The 15,981-nt window shown below is 38.1% G+C and overlaps 1 protein-coding gene and 1 non-coding gene across 2 annotated transcripts in view; both read left to right on the forward strand.

Annotated features, from left to right (window-relative positions):
* PLEKHG7 (pleckstrin homology and RhoGEF domain containing G7) overlaps positions 1-15,981 on the forward strand; it is a 74,155-nt gene that overhangs the window by 17,778 nt on the left and 40,396 nt on the right. Inside the window, 2 exon segments of the mRNA XM_049782934.1 lie at positions 7,076-7,244; positions 9,619-9,765. Coding sequence (XP_049638891.1) covers positions 7,076-7,244; positions 9,619-9,765 — 316 coding nt within the window.
* LOC126023107 (small nucleolar RNA SNORA22) lies at positions 14,755-14,884 on the forward strand. Its single transcript, XR_007500319.1, has one exon. It is a non-coding gene; the product is annotated as a small nucleolar RNA SNORA22 (small nucleolar RNA).

A 15,981-nucleotide genomic window follows, 5' to 3' on the forward strand; every position in this document is an offset into this window, starting at 1 on the left:
GGGATATATGTGGGGAACCCACTCATGCAAATGTGGTTTTGGGTAAAAAGACACAAATATCTCATTTCTAAGATCTTCAGGAAAAGGTATCATCCAAGAAATCAACAAAGAAGAGATATTTCTCCAGGTGGCAACACGTTTTGCTAGAAATTCTTTCTGAATGGCTGTTCATAGACAAAACAGCCAGTGATTCAAAGGACTGCCCCATATACGTTGTACTATAGTCCCACTTTCTGTCTCTAATGAGAATTAATTTAGTCATGTATAGTTATAAACTATTTATGTTTAGTTATAATTTATTTAATTATAACACTGCCTGAGTGATAAAAAACCAGACCCCTTACATTGCTCTCTGTAACCTGTCCCCAAATTTCACCTGAGAGTAAGAATACAAAGCCAATTCAGAAGTTTACTACAATATCTCATGACCAGAATTATGACCAGGAGCCAGAGAAGAATAAAGTTTCTGTAGGGGCCAATCATGCAGATTCCTATATATTTTAATACATAAAACTTGTATATATTTGTTGGCACTAGCCCCACATCCATTTATTCTGGATTTTTTTCAGTCCTTTGGAAAATCGTGGTGACATCTGCATTTCAAAGTAAAATATTTTATGTACTACAAAACCCGTTATAAGTTTCTCAATAATTTTTAGTTCCAGGATTAAAATCTCACTCCATATTTATCTGGCAAGCTCTCCTCTTCATGCTTTTCTATATAGGCAATATAGCCAACCATCAATCAGTCAATATAACAAACAACAACTCTACTTACAAATAGGCCATACAGTCTGCTTCCTAGTGCTCAGAATCCCATATCTCTGCTCTGTTCAGAATTTTATCCTACAAGGGGCTGATCATAAGTCAATTAAATACTAAATGAAATTATCACAAATTACCTTCTCACCCTTTTATTGCTTTAGAAATTAGTCATAGAAAAGCAGCTTCTCCAATATCTGTATTGACAAAGACCTATACTCTAGTCTCCAAGGCTCATACACCTATCAGGGGTCCTTCTTTCTCTCAGTCAGAGGCATATCACATACTTTTACACTTAGAGCTGCTTATTCAAATAAATGCTAAAACCCAAAGTGGAGCATCCTTCTTTCCTCTAGGTCTTCCCTAACTCTTTCTGTGATATTGTGACAGGTATTACCAAGTGGCTATTACCTTGATGACATTAAAATCTATAGAACATCTTACTTTCTGTCTTTAGAACATCAGCTTCATGCTCTTTACAACAGTTTCACAAATCTATACAATACTGGTGATAAAAAAAAAAAAACAGCTATGAAGGGGTTGGTGAAATAGCACAGCAGTAGAGCATTTGCCTTACATGTGGCTGACCCAGGATGGGCCTGAGTTTGATCCTAGGAGTCCCATATGGTCCCTGAGCAGAGAGTGATTTCTGAGCACATAGCCAGGAGTAAGCCCTGAATGTTACTGGGTGTGGCACAAAAAAAAATCAAACAAACAAAAAACACAAAAATAAGCTATGAAGCTTCACAAGCTTGGGTGCTAAGTTCAACTCTGTTTTGTTCCATTTTCAGAAGTCCTCTTATTAAACACTTCCCTCAATCTCATATACTGTTGTCACTTAAGCACATTAAACACAATATATATAGAGCCTAGAAGTACACAAGCATCCTCTTTATAAGACATTTTATATAACCTCAATTTTTCAATATGTTTAGAAGAAATATGTGGGAAAATAATTTTTCTTTGAACAAGTATTATTAAAAAACATCATAGTTGTTCTAAAACATGCCTCTCTTCACTCTCATTCAAATTTTTATCAAAATAAAGTATTGGAGAAAAGTTATCCATGCTACAAACTATAAGGAATAGCATTAAACTCAGATATTGCTTTCTATTCAGGAGGATGCGCAGAAACCAAAATATAGATCAAAAGTTTTTTATATATTTTAATATAATTAAAAATTAATCCATTGCAGTATCAATTTAGCACTTTCTCATCCTATTAAATTCTTTTTCAGTAAAATTTAGAATTATACTCTCAGACATGTGTTCAAGGAATAATATTATAATATTTTGTATTAAAGTATATGCCAAACAAACACTCAGAAACTAATGTTTTGAGAACATCTACTCATGAATATCAAAAGATTACCAATTAGTAAATATCCATCTACTCAAGAATGAAAAATACCATATGGTTCTTCCATATAATAAGGGACCATTTTCAGTGACAACATTTATAGTCATTAATTTGTGTCCAGGCATAATCCTGAGTTTAACATATGTCCAGATTACAGGTAGTGTTTGCGACCAAAAAGTGAACTGATGAGATGCAATCTAAAACTTCAAAGATAAAAGCAGATCAAAAAAGCAAAATGTATTATTTGGGTTAGATATAATAAAAGCAGAATGTATTATTGGTGTCATTACATGGTAGTATGAAAGACTGGTGTTAGAAAAGAAAATGGCAAGTTAGGGCACAGGGACATTGGGGACACAGGAGTGAGCATTGATCATCATCCTGTTGAACAGGGTAGACTGAAGGAGCTTCCATGCCAGTTGTCTGCTTCACACTTCATGAAATCTTGTCAATAATAACAATGAGATTATGAATTCAGGCAAGACTGTAAGACCACAATTACCTTGAATTTCAAGACTGACTGACTTTAGCTGAGGTCTTAAAAGGGAGGGGTAAATAGTTGCAAAGAAAGTGAAAGCAAACCTATATACCCCCAATTCTTAGATCATGAAGGATGGGCAGAGCCCTACACACAGCTGTTTCCCCATCATAAAAGAACTGAGGCTCAGGGAATTGGGATTATGCCAAGGTCACACTAATGAAGAAAAATAAATCACTCATCATTGGTCAGTGACCTTGCTTTTCAATTATTTTACCCTAGTATCATTTTCTGTGGCTACCTTAATAAATTACAACTAACTGGATGAGTTGAACCAAAATCTGTGCTCTCTTTGTTCTGGAAGTCACAAGTCTGAAATTAAATTGTTGTTGGCAGAACTGCAAATCCACTAAGGACTTGAAGAAGACATGCCCTTGCCCTATCTAAGCTTGTGACTTGTAGCTGTCTCCATCTTCAAGGAGGAGAGTCCTTCTTCTGTAAATTTAGAATGAATAAGCTCATCTGCAAACTAATTATTCAATAACAACTGCAAAAGGCCAAGTTCATGGGACCCAAAATTTAAGGTATAGATATTGCCCACATTTCACCACATAATTATTGCAAATTTTATGTCAAATTTTTCCAGAAAATAAAATTCAACCATTAAATTGTGCTGTTATTACTTAAAAATAATTTAGTACTTTGGCCAGTACATTTGGATTTATTGAATAGTTGTGAATTAAATAGTAGTGTGTTAAAAACATAACAATTCTTTGGTAACATGTCTGAAAGGGGGGTTCCTTTAGCACATTATATCCCTTCTTCTACCTAAAATAGTAATCATCATATATTAATTTATTAAAAATCTAATATCTTTAAATGAATTATCATATTATTTTTCTCTCTTCTTTCAGATTGAGTGTCTTTTTTAGAATTCAACTTCCATGCTTAAATTTTGAATTTGTTGGTAACTAATGATTCAAACTTCAATAAGTTTCTTATCTACTTATTTTAAGCCTCAATTTTCTCCACTCTAGAATGAGAATTTCTAATTTTTAGAGTGTATGCAAATCAATATTAAAATGCATGTAAAGAGTTTAATGAAGATCCTAATAAGAGTTAATAGTGACCATGACCAATCTACGCCTTACCAAATATATGTTCTGGAAATCCACTAGAAAATACAGTTCCACAGGCTGGAAACGCTTCTTGTGCTAATACTGAAAGCAGTCTCATTGTTGAGTGTTGAGTCATGGGAGAGCAGCCTGCTTGCAGGGAGAATTCTCTGGATTCTCTAAATTGTTACCATGGACCTTTGGGTTTTCAGCATAGACTGGATTAAGGAGACATTCCATTAGCAGGAGGGAAGCAAGGTAACGCCACAACTATGGGACTTGTCCCTTCAGATCTCACCAGCCTGGACCAGCGCAACTCAGGGTTACTGAAAGTTTGGATGTGTTTGGGTTTGCGCATGGGATACTGGGTAGGCAAGCTTGAAGGAACTATAAAGTCTAATGCGGTATCCAGTTAGTTATGCAATCTCCAGAGGAAAGAATCTTCTCCTCAATAAAAGGAATTAAGAATAGCCAAGTATGAAATTACTTATGTCTCAAAGATGCTTGTTGAGTTTTTTGGGTTTTTTTATGTTTGTTTGTTTGTTTTGATTTTGGGACCACAATTGTTGTCACTTAGGTTCTGTACTCAGAAATCACTCCTGGCAGACTTAGAGAACCACACAGGATGATGAGGATCAAACCTAGGTCAGCTGCTTGCAAGGCAAACACCCTACTCGATGTACTATCTCTGCAGCCCCACAAAGATGCTTGTTTAGTCATATTCTATTCAAACAAATAGTGGGAGTGGGAAGTCTTTTATACAAAACAAATGATTGCCAGCCACACCCCAAACATTCTGCCTTTATTAGTTCAATTTCTCACTATGAGGAAATAAGGTATCGGACAATTCTCTTCCTCACCCTCTCTTGCAGAACATTTCATACACACAACACTTAGATTGAGGGGAAAGAGGAAGAAAATTTTCAGATTTATTACGATTCTAGTGGATAATAAATTCAGAACTGCAAGCACTTTTTAAAGAGGTGATCCTAATATTGAAATAGCACAAATAGGTTATTGATTCAGTATCACCTCAAGAGACCTAAATTCAAAGTTATTGTCAAGATAGCATTGATAAGTTAATAGATAGGGAAGTTGTCTCACATGTGGCTGGCTCAGGTTCAATCCCTTGGTACCATGTATGACCCCCCAAGTTCATCATGAGTAATCCCTGAACATAGAGCCAGGGGTAAACCCTAACCATAACTGAGTGTCTTCCACAACCATCAAAAATGTTTTTCTCGGTGCATTGCAAGTTCAGTTCATTGCAAATATTTGCACTACTATATTAACTTAATAACCTGGAATACTTTACTCACACAGATATGGGGTTCTTTTCAAATGCCCAGAAATCTAGTCTGCTTTCAGGCCAGCATGATGCAGAGCAGCTTTTTATTTCACTGTGTGAAGATGTCTGTGGTTGTTTTCTCAATCTCTGCATGGATGCAACTGTACTTCTTGATCTTATTATTGCCCTACATTCTCCTTTTTTGATGGACATTAAATGCCCAGATTTGCAGAATAAAAATCACTAGTGTTTAACATCAAGTAATAAGCTCAGCTTATTTCTCCCTCCCAGCTGAGGGAGAAATAGATCTGGGTAGTTTACAGCCTTCAGTAATGTGAGAAGGGAATGGAATTGCATTTTACTACTGTCTATGTGTTTGTTTATTTATTTGTGGTCCAGAATAGAAATACATTTTATCTGAAGGCTAAGTATGTATCACTCTATGGGTTAACATATCCTACTTTTTAACAAGTCATTTGCATACATATCAGGTTCTATGCCAGATGCTTAGATTCTGTTTTGTATTTTTTACAATAACAATGTTGGCAACCCCAACATTAATTTTCCCCACCTTCTCTATTCATCTCCTGCCTCTAATAATCTCAGTTATGTGGTCAGCATCTATTCCCATTCTTTGTTTCTTTATAGTCCACTGATTACTGAGACCATCTGGCAATTGCTCTTCCTCTGATTCATTTTGCTTAACATGACACCCTCTGTCATTTTTTTTTCAGTTAATCTTCCTGTCGCTAAGAAAGGAAAAAATGAATAATAAGGGGCTGGCACGATAGTAAAGCTGATAGAACATTTGCCTTGCAAATGGTCAACCCAGGTTAGATTCCAGTGATTGATCCCTGGCTTCCCATATTATCCCCAAGCCTTCCAGAAGTGATTTCTGAGTAGCCCCTGAGACCCATCATGTATGGCTCAAAAACCTAAAAAAAAAAAAAAAAAAAAAAAAAGAGGGAAAAAAATGTTGGTGAGCTTCTCCATTCTATTTCATCTTTGCAAAATAGCAAATGGCTATTAAATGTAGATATTAAATGATACTAGCATATCTATGTCATAGTAGCTAAGGAACATGCCAAATGGTTCCACTTTTTTATTTATAATATCTTTATTTAAGCATCTTGATTACAAATATGATTGTGATTAGGTTTCAGTCATGTAAAGAACACCCCCTTTCACCAGTGCAATATTCCCACCACCAATGTCCCAAATCTCCCTCCATCTCACCCCACCCCCACCTGTACTCTAGACAGGCTTTCCAGTTCCCTCATTCATTCAGATGGTATGGTTCCACTTTTGTGCCCCCAAACAGTTCTACTTATCAAAGGTTAATAGGATCTTCAAAAGTAATGATGATGATGATGATGATGATGATGATGATGATGATGATGGCTGGAGTAATAGCACAATGGAAAAGGCATTTGCCTTGTACACTGCTGACCCGCATTCAATCTCAAGCATATCATATGGTCCCCAAAGCCTGCCAGGAGTAATTTATGAGCACAGAGCCAGAAGTAATCCCTCAGTGCTGCTGGGTATAGTCCAAAAACAAAAATATTACTACTAGTAATAATAACAAACACAAGCCTAACTCCAAATTTAAGCTTAACTCCAAATTTATGAGTTGTTCCAGTTTAGGAAATAGCTCACTTGATTAAATAAACTTGTACCAATCTTGGTCCCTGTTCACAAGTGTTGCCAAGTATATTGGGGATATTGAAAAAAATAGTGACAGAAACACACTTCTACTTCTAGGAATAACTGTTGGTTTAGTTCTAGCAGGTTTTTCATTCTTGATTCTGTCCATTATTGAGCTATCAACTGAAATCAATGATCTATGATTCTTTTTGTTCATTTGTTTCTGGGCCACACCTGGTTTTGTACTGAGAAATCACTCCTGGCAGGCTCAGGAGAATTTATGGATGTCTAGGTTGGAACCTGGGTCAACCCTACAAACACACCATCCACTAGCCCAGCCTTTCCTTAGAGCAGTCTCTAGTCAGAGGGAAGACATGTTCCTGACCATAAGCTGACTTACTACTGCTCCAATATTTTGGAGAAAGGGAAAGGACTGCTCCCTGACCCTGGCAGTGCCAGTCATGGTACCCGTAAGTACAGCTCACAGCAGCTTCACTCTGCTCATGTCTGTGAGGAATCAGCCCACATGCTACCTCCAAATTGTCAGCAACTGTTATTACCCTCTTGGTGACTCGTGGATGCTTTTCCAGTCTGGTAATTACACTAAAAGCCTGACAGGGAGAAGCACCTTGGAATGAATGTCTCTTCAACTCAGTTTCAAAAGCATAAAAGGAATTGTGGCCCTTCCCCCTTGTGCTACTCCAAATGCTAACAGGATCCAGAATTAACCTGGACCATCCTTTACCCTTTCTCTTCTCAGAGTCTCAAAGAACATGTCTGACCCCACAGGCTCTATGTTGTCTGTTAGTCATACACTCCAAAATGTCTAGTCACAGTCACATTTGGACATTTAATTCCAGTTTCCAGTCACTAATTAACAAATTTTCATACCACATACTCTTTGGGTCTTATATTTGAACCTCCAAAATTAAATTGAACTTTTTTGTTGTTATTTCTTTTCCCTATCTTTCCAAACACCATTCCAAGGCTTCACATTACCTCTCCTAGTCACTATCACCACGCTTAAAGCACCTAGACCCACAATGGGCCTGTTACTCTAAAAAGATTGTGTGACATCTGGGAGAACAGCCCTTACCTCACTCAGGACACTCAGATCCACAGAAGCACTCTAAGTGCCTTTTCAGGACAGAGAATAGAGCCAGGGAGCTGACTTATTGACTGAGCGGTTGTCTTGTATGGGTGAGGCCCTAGGTTTAATCCCCAGCACAGGGAGGAAGCAAACACACAAAATACAAAGGAGCCCTTTCTTCCCCCACAGCTTCCATGCTGTTCCCATTGTGTCAGCATCTTTATTCCTCAACTGGCTGCTAATTTAAAAAAGTAACATCCACAACATGCAGTTGCTATGGTTTCAGACAGCTATGGCTCCAGAGTATCTGGGCATCAGGACATCTGGGCATTTTATACGGCTTCTTCTCTCAGACACACAGAAACTGTCTACTCACAACTACAGACTACCCCTGCCTGCTCTTGCTTGTTAACAGGAACTGTGCTAACTTCTACCAAATCTTTAGCCTGTGCCTAGCCTCAGAGCCTGAGAGACAAAAAAGGTGAAGGAAAAAAAAAAAATGATGTGATGAGTGTTGATTTGAAATGCTGCCAAGTTGCTTTCAGAAAGCCTAACATGTTGTCGTTTTAATAGCTTCTTCCTGATGTAGTTGGTCTAATGAACTCTTTGAATGGGTAATTCATGATGTTGGAGAGAATACTGGCTGAGTAAACAGAAGAGAAAGGTCACATATATTAAGTTTTAAAAGTGAGTGTAAAAACGGTGTATAACTATAACACCACTAAAAATTTATGATATGACAGTTTAAAATTAGAACATTAAATATTCTGAAATTTTATTTTTTTAGTTTAAAAAAATTAATTATAAATAAGGAGAGAACATGGCAATGGTTATCTGAGATATAGAGATGATCAGTAGTGAATTTTGTGTTTTTCTCTTTGAAACTTTCTATAACAACTATGTATCACCTTTGCCACCATTAGGTTTTGTTTTTGTTTTTTTTTTTTTTTTTTTTTTTTTTGGAGGGCCAGAAATAGACCTATTTCAGAAAATACTGCTAGCAGTGTTTAAAGGACCATATTCAGTGACAGGAATTGAACCAGGGTCAGCTGTATTCAAAGCAAGCACCTTAATCCCTTTATTATTTCTCTGGCCCTAAAATCCAATTTTTAAATCTAATATTTCTAAGAAATCAAACTCATAACAAAAATAAGTATGTACTTCTATTCTAAGGAGTCTAGAGTCTCTAGCGTATTCTGGGTGTGATTTTGCTTTTCTATTTTGTTTTATGTTTTGAGGGTGGGTTGTGCTACTCGGACCTTCTGCATACAGAACTTGTACTGAAAAGGAAGTCATCATTACCCCACCCCCACCAACCGTGGCAGATGTCCCGCCCTTAAGGAAGTCGTCACTGCCCCAGGAAGTCGTCACTGCCCCTTCCTTCTTCCTCCCCCTTCTTATGGTACATAAGAACGAATGTAGAACACCACGTGGTCTTTTGCTTCTGTCCTGTTATGGACACTCCTAGACCCTGGCCGGCCAGAATAAAGAACCCTACTTGAGCTTTTGCCTGAGTAACCGTCTTTTCATTTCTCCACTTCGGAGCAGTTTCTGGACTGCCGAACCTTTCATTGGCGAGCCAGCCAGGAGAACTTGATCTGTCCAGAGTGGGACGGTGAACAGACTACTCTGTGGGTTCTAAGCTGTGTGTCCTGTGTTGTTGGTTGTAATTTGGTGTGTGTGTTGGAAATAGAAATAGGAAAATGGTTGTGTGATCGAGGGCTTGAGAGTCTCCACTCGACGTGGATTCTGGGTGGAATTAAGAGTTCCCTACTCTATGTGGAATCCGAGTAGTAGCAGACTTTGTGACTGAGGGTTCGAGTCCCCTACTCAATGAGGAATTCGAATAGTAGCGAGCTGACGGGCTCTGTGCTATAGGTCACGACCCTGGAGGCACCCAGGAGGTCGTTAAAAGCAGTGCGAAGACATTCCCGGGCTGCTGGGAGAGGTTGTCTGCCTGTGATTTGTGGAGCTCAACCAGCTTGGTTGTTATTGACATTGCTGTCTGTCTTGAATTTATTGTTGGTATTTACAGTCAAGAATTAATCTGTGAATTTTACAGTTGTGCCTCTGATTGTTCCTTTGATTCCTCTCTGACTGCCTCCTTTGTCTGTCTGCCTTTGTGGCAATTCTAAGTCCGACTCACAAATCCTCAGGTCAGAAATTGTGTGTTAAGCCGGTTTTGTTATTCTAGGGACATGGTGGAGGGTCACGGAGATTATAAATTCCAGATTTCTTAATGGCCATTGGGGGTAAATTTCCCCTGGAGAATTTCCGGACTTTGCAAACACCCAATTTTCTTTCCATGTGTTAAGGCCAGAAAGAAAGGGGACTAACTGGCTGCTTTTTTTTTTAGCTAAGAAGAAGAAGAAGAAGAAGAAGAAGAAGAAGAAGAAGAAGAAGAAGAAGAAGAAGAAGAAGGAGGAGGAGGAGGAGGAGGAGGAGGAGGAGGAGGAGGAAGAAGAAGAAGAAGAAGAAGAAGAAGAAGAAGAAGAAGAAGAAGAAGAAGAAGAAGAAGAAGAAGGAAGAAGAAGAAGAAGAAGAAGAAGAAGAAGGAAGAAGAAGAAGAAGAAGAAAAGAAGAAGAGGAAGAAGAAGAAGAAGAAGAAGAAGAAGAAGAGGAAGAGGAGGAGGAGGAGAAGAAGAAGAAGAAGAAGAAGAAGAAGAAGGAAGAAGAAGAAGAAGAAGAAGAAGGAAGAAGAAGAAGAAGAAGAAGAAGAAGAAGAAGAAGAAGAAGAAGAAGAAAAGAAGAAGAGGAAGAAGAAGAAGAAGAAGAGGAGGAAGAGGAGGAGGAGGGAGGAGGAGGAGGAGGAGGAGGAGAAGAAGAAGAAGAAGAAGAAGAAGAAGAAGAAGAAGAAGAAGAAGAAGAAGAAGAAGAAGAAGAAGAAGAAGAAGAAAGAAGAAGAAGAAGAAAGTGCTTTTTAAACTCTCCAGCCTGAAGAAATTCACTGAGCCCCCAGGGCAATGACTATTGTCCTCCCGGACTCACCTGGCTGGGAAATGTGGGTGTAGGCAAAGTAATCTCAGTGAGTCTTTTACATATCAAAGAAAAATTTAGCTAATGGTTTGGAATTCAGGGAAAAAATTTTTTGAGCGTTTAAATTTCTAACTTAAAGGTTTCTTAAAATGAACAATTGGGGAAAAAAGATGTTGCAGATTATTGTGGCTGGCCTTTTTTTTTAAACAATATTGTTAACTTTGTGAATGCATGTTATTGTTACAGTATCTCAATTCCATGTCGAATTTATCTCACCAAACTTAATGGTGGATTTTAAGGTGGCTTAATGTAAAAATCTTGATGGTACTAGGTTGTGAATACCTAAAGAAAAAGGAATCAATAAAATCTGGTCCTGCTAGGTGCAAAAATATTCAGCTAAGTAATTCTAAACTGGCAGCAGACAGTTTAAAGCTCTGTTCCTAGGGCCCTAATGCTAAGTTCTAGTCTGAGTTCGGTGCACGTGGCAGTTTTTAGCAGCAAAACCACTCCCAAAGGATGAGTGGAGAAGTAAAAAAAAAAAAAAAAAAAAAGAAGAAGAAGAGAAGAAGAAATCGGAAGTTAGGGCATTTGCCTTGCATGCAGAAAGGAAAGTGGCTGAATACAAAAAGTTTAAGAATGTGCAAAAGAAATTAAAAATGTGTACTAGGAAAAATCTTTATAATCAAACTAAATGATTATTGTTGGGGACTGACTTGTTTGAGGCCATTTTGCTGTTCTTTCTGCCATATTCCAGCTTTTCACCTTAAAGCTATTTTGCAGTCTTGCTGTAAGTTTTTGAGCTATAGAGAAAGGAATGTGCAACTGTAGATATAATTAACTCTAGCCCGGAGGAGAGCAACACTGTCCGGTACCGTTATCAGAAACTAGGCCTCACTCCTTAAGACCACATTTCGGAGTGAACTAGGCTATTATCAATAAGTGTATGCTACATTGTCTGTTCAAGATCACTGAGGCAGGCACATCTCGCACCACCTCCTGATAGTTAAGCAATTAGGAATGCAGCTGGAAGGTCACTAGAAATTTCCATGGAAACAGCACGTTCATCATAACTTGAAGGTCATCCAGCCCCCCTAGACCCACTGCCCACTTCCTTATTTAGAGAATGCCTAAATTTCTTTGTTCCTTGAAACCTGAAATATATCCTTGCCTTGTATGGGCCTTCGCGCCAAAAGTATGACTGACATCACCTTTGTACTGCCCCCTTCTCCTTCACTATATAAGAAGGAACTGTAGCCAATAAAGGTACCCTTGAACAGTGAGACGCTGCCTTGGGTCTTTATTATTAACCTCTTTCAGATTTTTTACAGGTGTGGTTGCTCTTCTACTCAGCAAAATAGGAGTGCGGTTGTCTGAGAAGCCTTTCCAGCTAATTCCTGCTGGCCGGGTCCCCCCTGGGGGGGCTTCAGGACACCGCATTTTGGCGCCCAACGCTGGGTTCGAAGACCACCGCCACACTCCGAACGACTACGGGTCGGCGAGTCCGGAGCTGTTTCGTAAATCGCAGGATATACCCCATCCGGGTAGGCGTTGAAACGAGTTAGCCTTAATCAAATATTTAAACTGCAGTTTTTTCAGTCGTTCTGATCACCGCCCCTGATTGGCTCTTGGGGCTTCGCCCGTTGGCTTCACTTCCATGGGTGTTTTCATTGAGTACTGAACTTAAATTCATTAAATATATACAGTCTGAGTTGAAAGCCAGACATGTAGAGGTTACCAAAAAAGAATATTTGTAATTTTCTTATGTTTATTCATAATGTATGTCATTGGTTTATTATTACCTGTCCAGAAATTGTTGCGTCCACTTGGGACAAAGTAGGACATGAAATGAGTGATTATTTTGTAAATAATGATGATTCACAGAAGGAAAAAATTATGTTCCAATATTGGAGCCTGTTAAGAGATATCATTGTAACTAAAAATGCCGGAACCGCCAAAGACATCATCCATGCCGTTGAATCTCATGTACAACAAGTCTCCCGTGAGTGTTCCAGGACTCCCTCTCGTTCTAATTCTGTCTCTCATCTCCCTTCTCCCTCTGAGAATACTTCCCCTTGTCCTCCCTCCACCACTGACCTTTGTCTCCAAAGTAACTAATGCTCTTAAAGATCTCTCTAATGCTTCTCATTTATATCCCTCCCTTACTTCTGTCCATGCTTCTGCTCTATGCACCCAGACCCCTACAGAAGAGGCCGCTGCACCCTCTGTGCAAAATCCTAAACAGCCCTTCACTTCCCTAGCTTCAGCTCCGTCCCTGTTTCACCAAAACCTTTACTCCCCTCACCACCCTCCCCTCCTTAGCCAGCAATTGCAACAATACAAAGCCTTTAATTGGAAAAGCCTCAAAGAGCCGTTTCAAGCCGTAACCTCCTATGGCCCCCAAGCCCCTTACACGCTCTCCTGCTTAGAATCTAAAAGCTGAACTCTTTGTCTCTTGGGAAGTTAACTTTTTTTTCCGCTGCAAAGCCCTTGCAGATAGGCAGGAATCCTGATCTCTAAGCTCTTATAGCTGGCCTCGCCTCTTTTCATACCTTAAAGGTACAGCACACACTTTCCAGGTCCCAGCTTGCCAACATGGCTCTTGCTGCCCTCTATGCCTGGAAGTCGCTCCCTAGAGCCAGCATTCCAGCAGCTCCCCCACACGCGGCAACAAACTGTTGCTGCTTTCTTCCCCCCCCCCCCCTTTTTCTGACTTGAGTTCCCAACTCACCACAATTACATCCATGGTCTCTCACCTCTCTAACAAACTTGATAATGCTCTTGGCTCAAAAACCAGCGCTACCTTTCCTGTCTTTCTCCCTAATGGAGAAAGTCTTCCCCCGCCTGCTCAGCAGCCTCCACCGAGGAGAACGCTCAGTCCCTAACCATGGCAGATTCCCTCCTCTCACCGCTCCCCCTCTTAAAGCTATAGAAATGAAACTACTTGGCCAAATTGAAAATCTTAAACAAATCTTAAGCCTTCAAAAACAGGCTGCTTCTCTTAATTCACAGGTTTCTGCCTTTCAGGCGTTCCCCCCCCCTCCTAAATCTATAGTTGTCTGTCCTCTGCCCACTGAATTCCACGGCCAGGCCCCCCCTCTTGAGAACTCAAAGAGACAAACTAATAAAAGTGAGGCTAAGTGCCATAAAACAGAAACTGCTGCAGTGCCTACAAAAAATTCTAAGGGCACAGTGAGTAGGATAATTACAAAGTATCATCTGCTAAGCCATAAAACCTTGCGATATCTACACTTTGCTGTTAAAACTTCTGAGCCTAATGTACCCTTTACTTTGCTCAAACCAATCCTCAGCCTCCTTCAGCCTCTTTCCTGCCAGCCTTGGAGAACAGCCAGCTCAAGCCCTGACACTCCCACTTTAAGCCTTCCAATTCACCTTGAAATACCCAATCTTTGTTATTCAAAAAAAAAAAAAAAAATCTGAAAAGTAGCATCTCTTGCATATTCTCAAATCAATTAATAAAACCATGATTCTCATGGTGCTTTTGCAACCCAGACTCCCCTCTTCGGTTGCCACTCCCTCTAATTCCAATAAATTAGTAATTAATCTTAAAAGATTGCTTTTTTTTTTCTCTATATCATTACACCCTGCTAACTGTAAATAATTTGCCTCTAGCCTTCCTGCTGTTAACTGTGCTGGCCCCTCCCCGAGTTATCAGTGAAAAACTCTGCTTCACCTTGTCAGCCCTACACTTCGTCAAATATGTGTTATTAGGTTTAGTGCATTAAGTGGTGTAAAGTAATTATTAAAACATTAAAAAGCAACAAGAAGATAAGGGCAATAAACTTTTTTTTTCCATGCCTCTCAGAAAATTTTAGAGCAAGGTCATAATTCTGTCACTTTACAGATAACAAAATGTTGGTAAAAGAAAAACTTCTTTGTGTTTTAAAATCCAAACGAACACAAAAGTGTTAAATTTAAATCTTATATTTCTATTAAAAGTTTTATTTTAATTTTTAAAGTATTTACAAAATTATGTGAAAAATAATGTGGTTAGCCTTTTTAAACAATATAGTTAATTTAATGCACAGTAAACACCTAGGTGTGCTTTATAGTACCCTTAGTTTTAACTTTGTGCTACAGCAATGGTTGTTCTTTATTTCTGCATTGAAAAAACTATTATTTTAAGTGCATTCAAAATATCAGCACATTATACAAATCTGTATATTTGTGTCGCAGTAAAAAAATAATATTGATGAAAAATATATTATATATAATTTTATAAGTAATATATAAAAGTAACTAAACTTTATAAGCAAATTAACTAGTATTAAATATAATTTTAGTCTTAAGTTCTAGGTGTGTAAATGCATCAGATGTCTTTAACTATATTTTATAATAATCTAAGCATTTAGTTAATTTAGTATATAATATTTTTTACAAATTATTCACATAAAGTCTTCATAGTAAAAACAGTTGTTTGTATTTTTAAAATCAGTTTTTTATACCTTTAATAATCATAGTTCATGCTATTGTGTTTAATCATAAAAATTTTAACACTTTATTGCAGCTGTCTTACTGTTCTACTGCAAAACCAATTTAAAGAAAACCTATTCATTTACAGCAAATCATTTCATACTTCCAAGTAGAGACTCCTTCTACAGTGCTCATTAACCATTTTACTTAATGTTTTAAACTTCAAATTAAAATTGTTTTAAAAATGTTTTGTGTTAAATCTAAACCTTAAAATTTATTTTCAGCAAAGTTCCACTCCATCTACATTAAGTACTTCTCAAAACTAAAAAAGTTTTTCTACAAAATTTTTTTTTCTCTTCTTCTCACAAACATGTTAGCTAAATATTTAAAAGCGCTTGTCAATTTTTTATAAATAAGTCTTAAATCAATCCTTTTGTCTGTTTATGTGTCTGTTGTGATGAATGAAAGTGGCCACAAGTGTAAAATGTTGTGTTTAGTGTTGTTTTGTTTTGTCTGTTTATTTGTTATCTCTACATTTTATAATAATACAATTTTTAAAGCCTTATCCATTTTTTAAATTTCAATTAATTTTTTCAACCTGGTTCAGTCTGGTCAGTTCACAAACTGGCATCTTACAACTAAAAATCATGTGTTAAAAATTATGTATTAAGCTAGCTTTGTCCTTCTAAGAACATGGCGGAAAGTGTGAGGGATGGCAAACCCCAGATTTCTCAATGGCCATCGGGGATAACTTTTCCCTGGAGAATTTCTGGACTTTGCAGTCACCTGGCTTTCCTGCTATGTGTAAGTTCAAGCCTATAGAATATGTATTTA

This window comes from Suncus etruscus, chromosome 11, assembly GCF_024139225.1.
Source record: "Suncus etruscus isolate mSunEtr1 chromosome 11, mSunEtr1.pri.cur, whole genome shotgun sequence".
NCBI lineage: Eukaryota > Metazoa > Chordata > Mammalia > Eulipotyphla > Soricidae > Suncus > Suncus etruscus.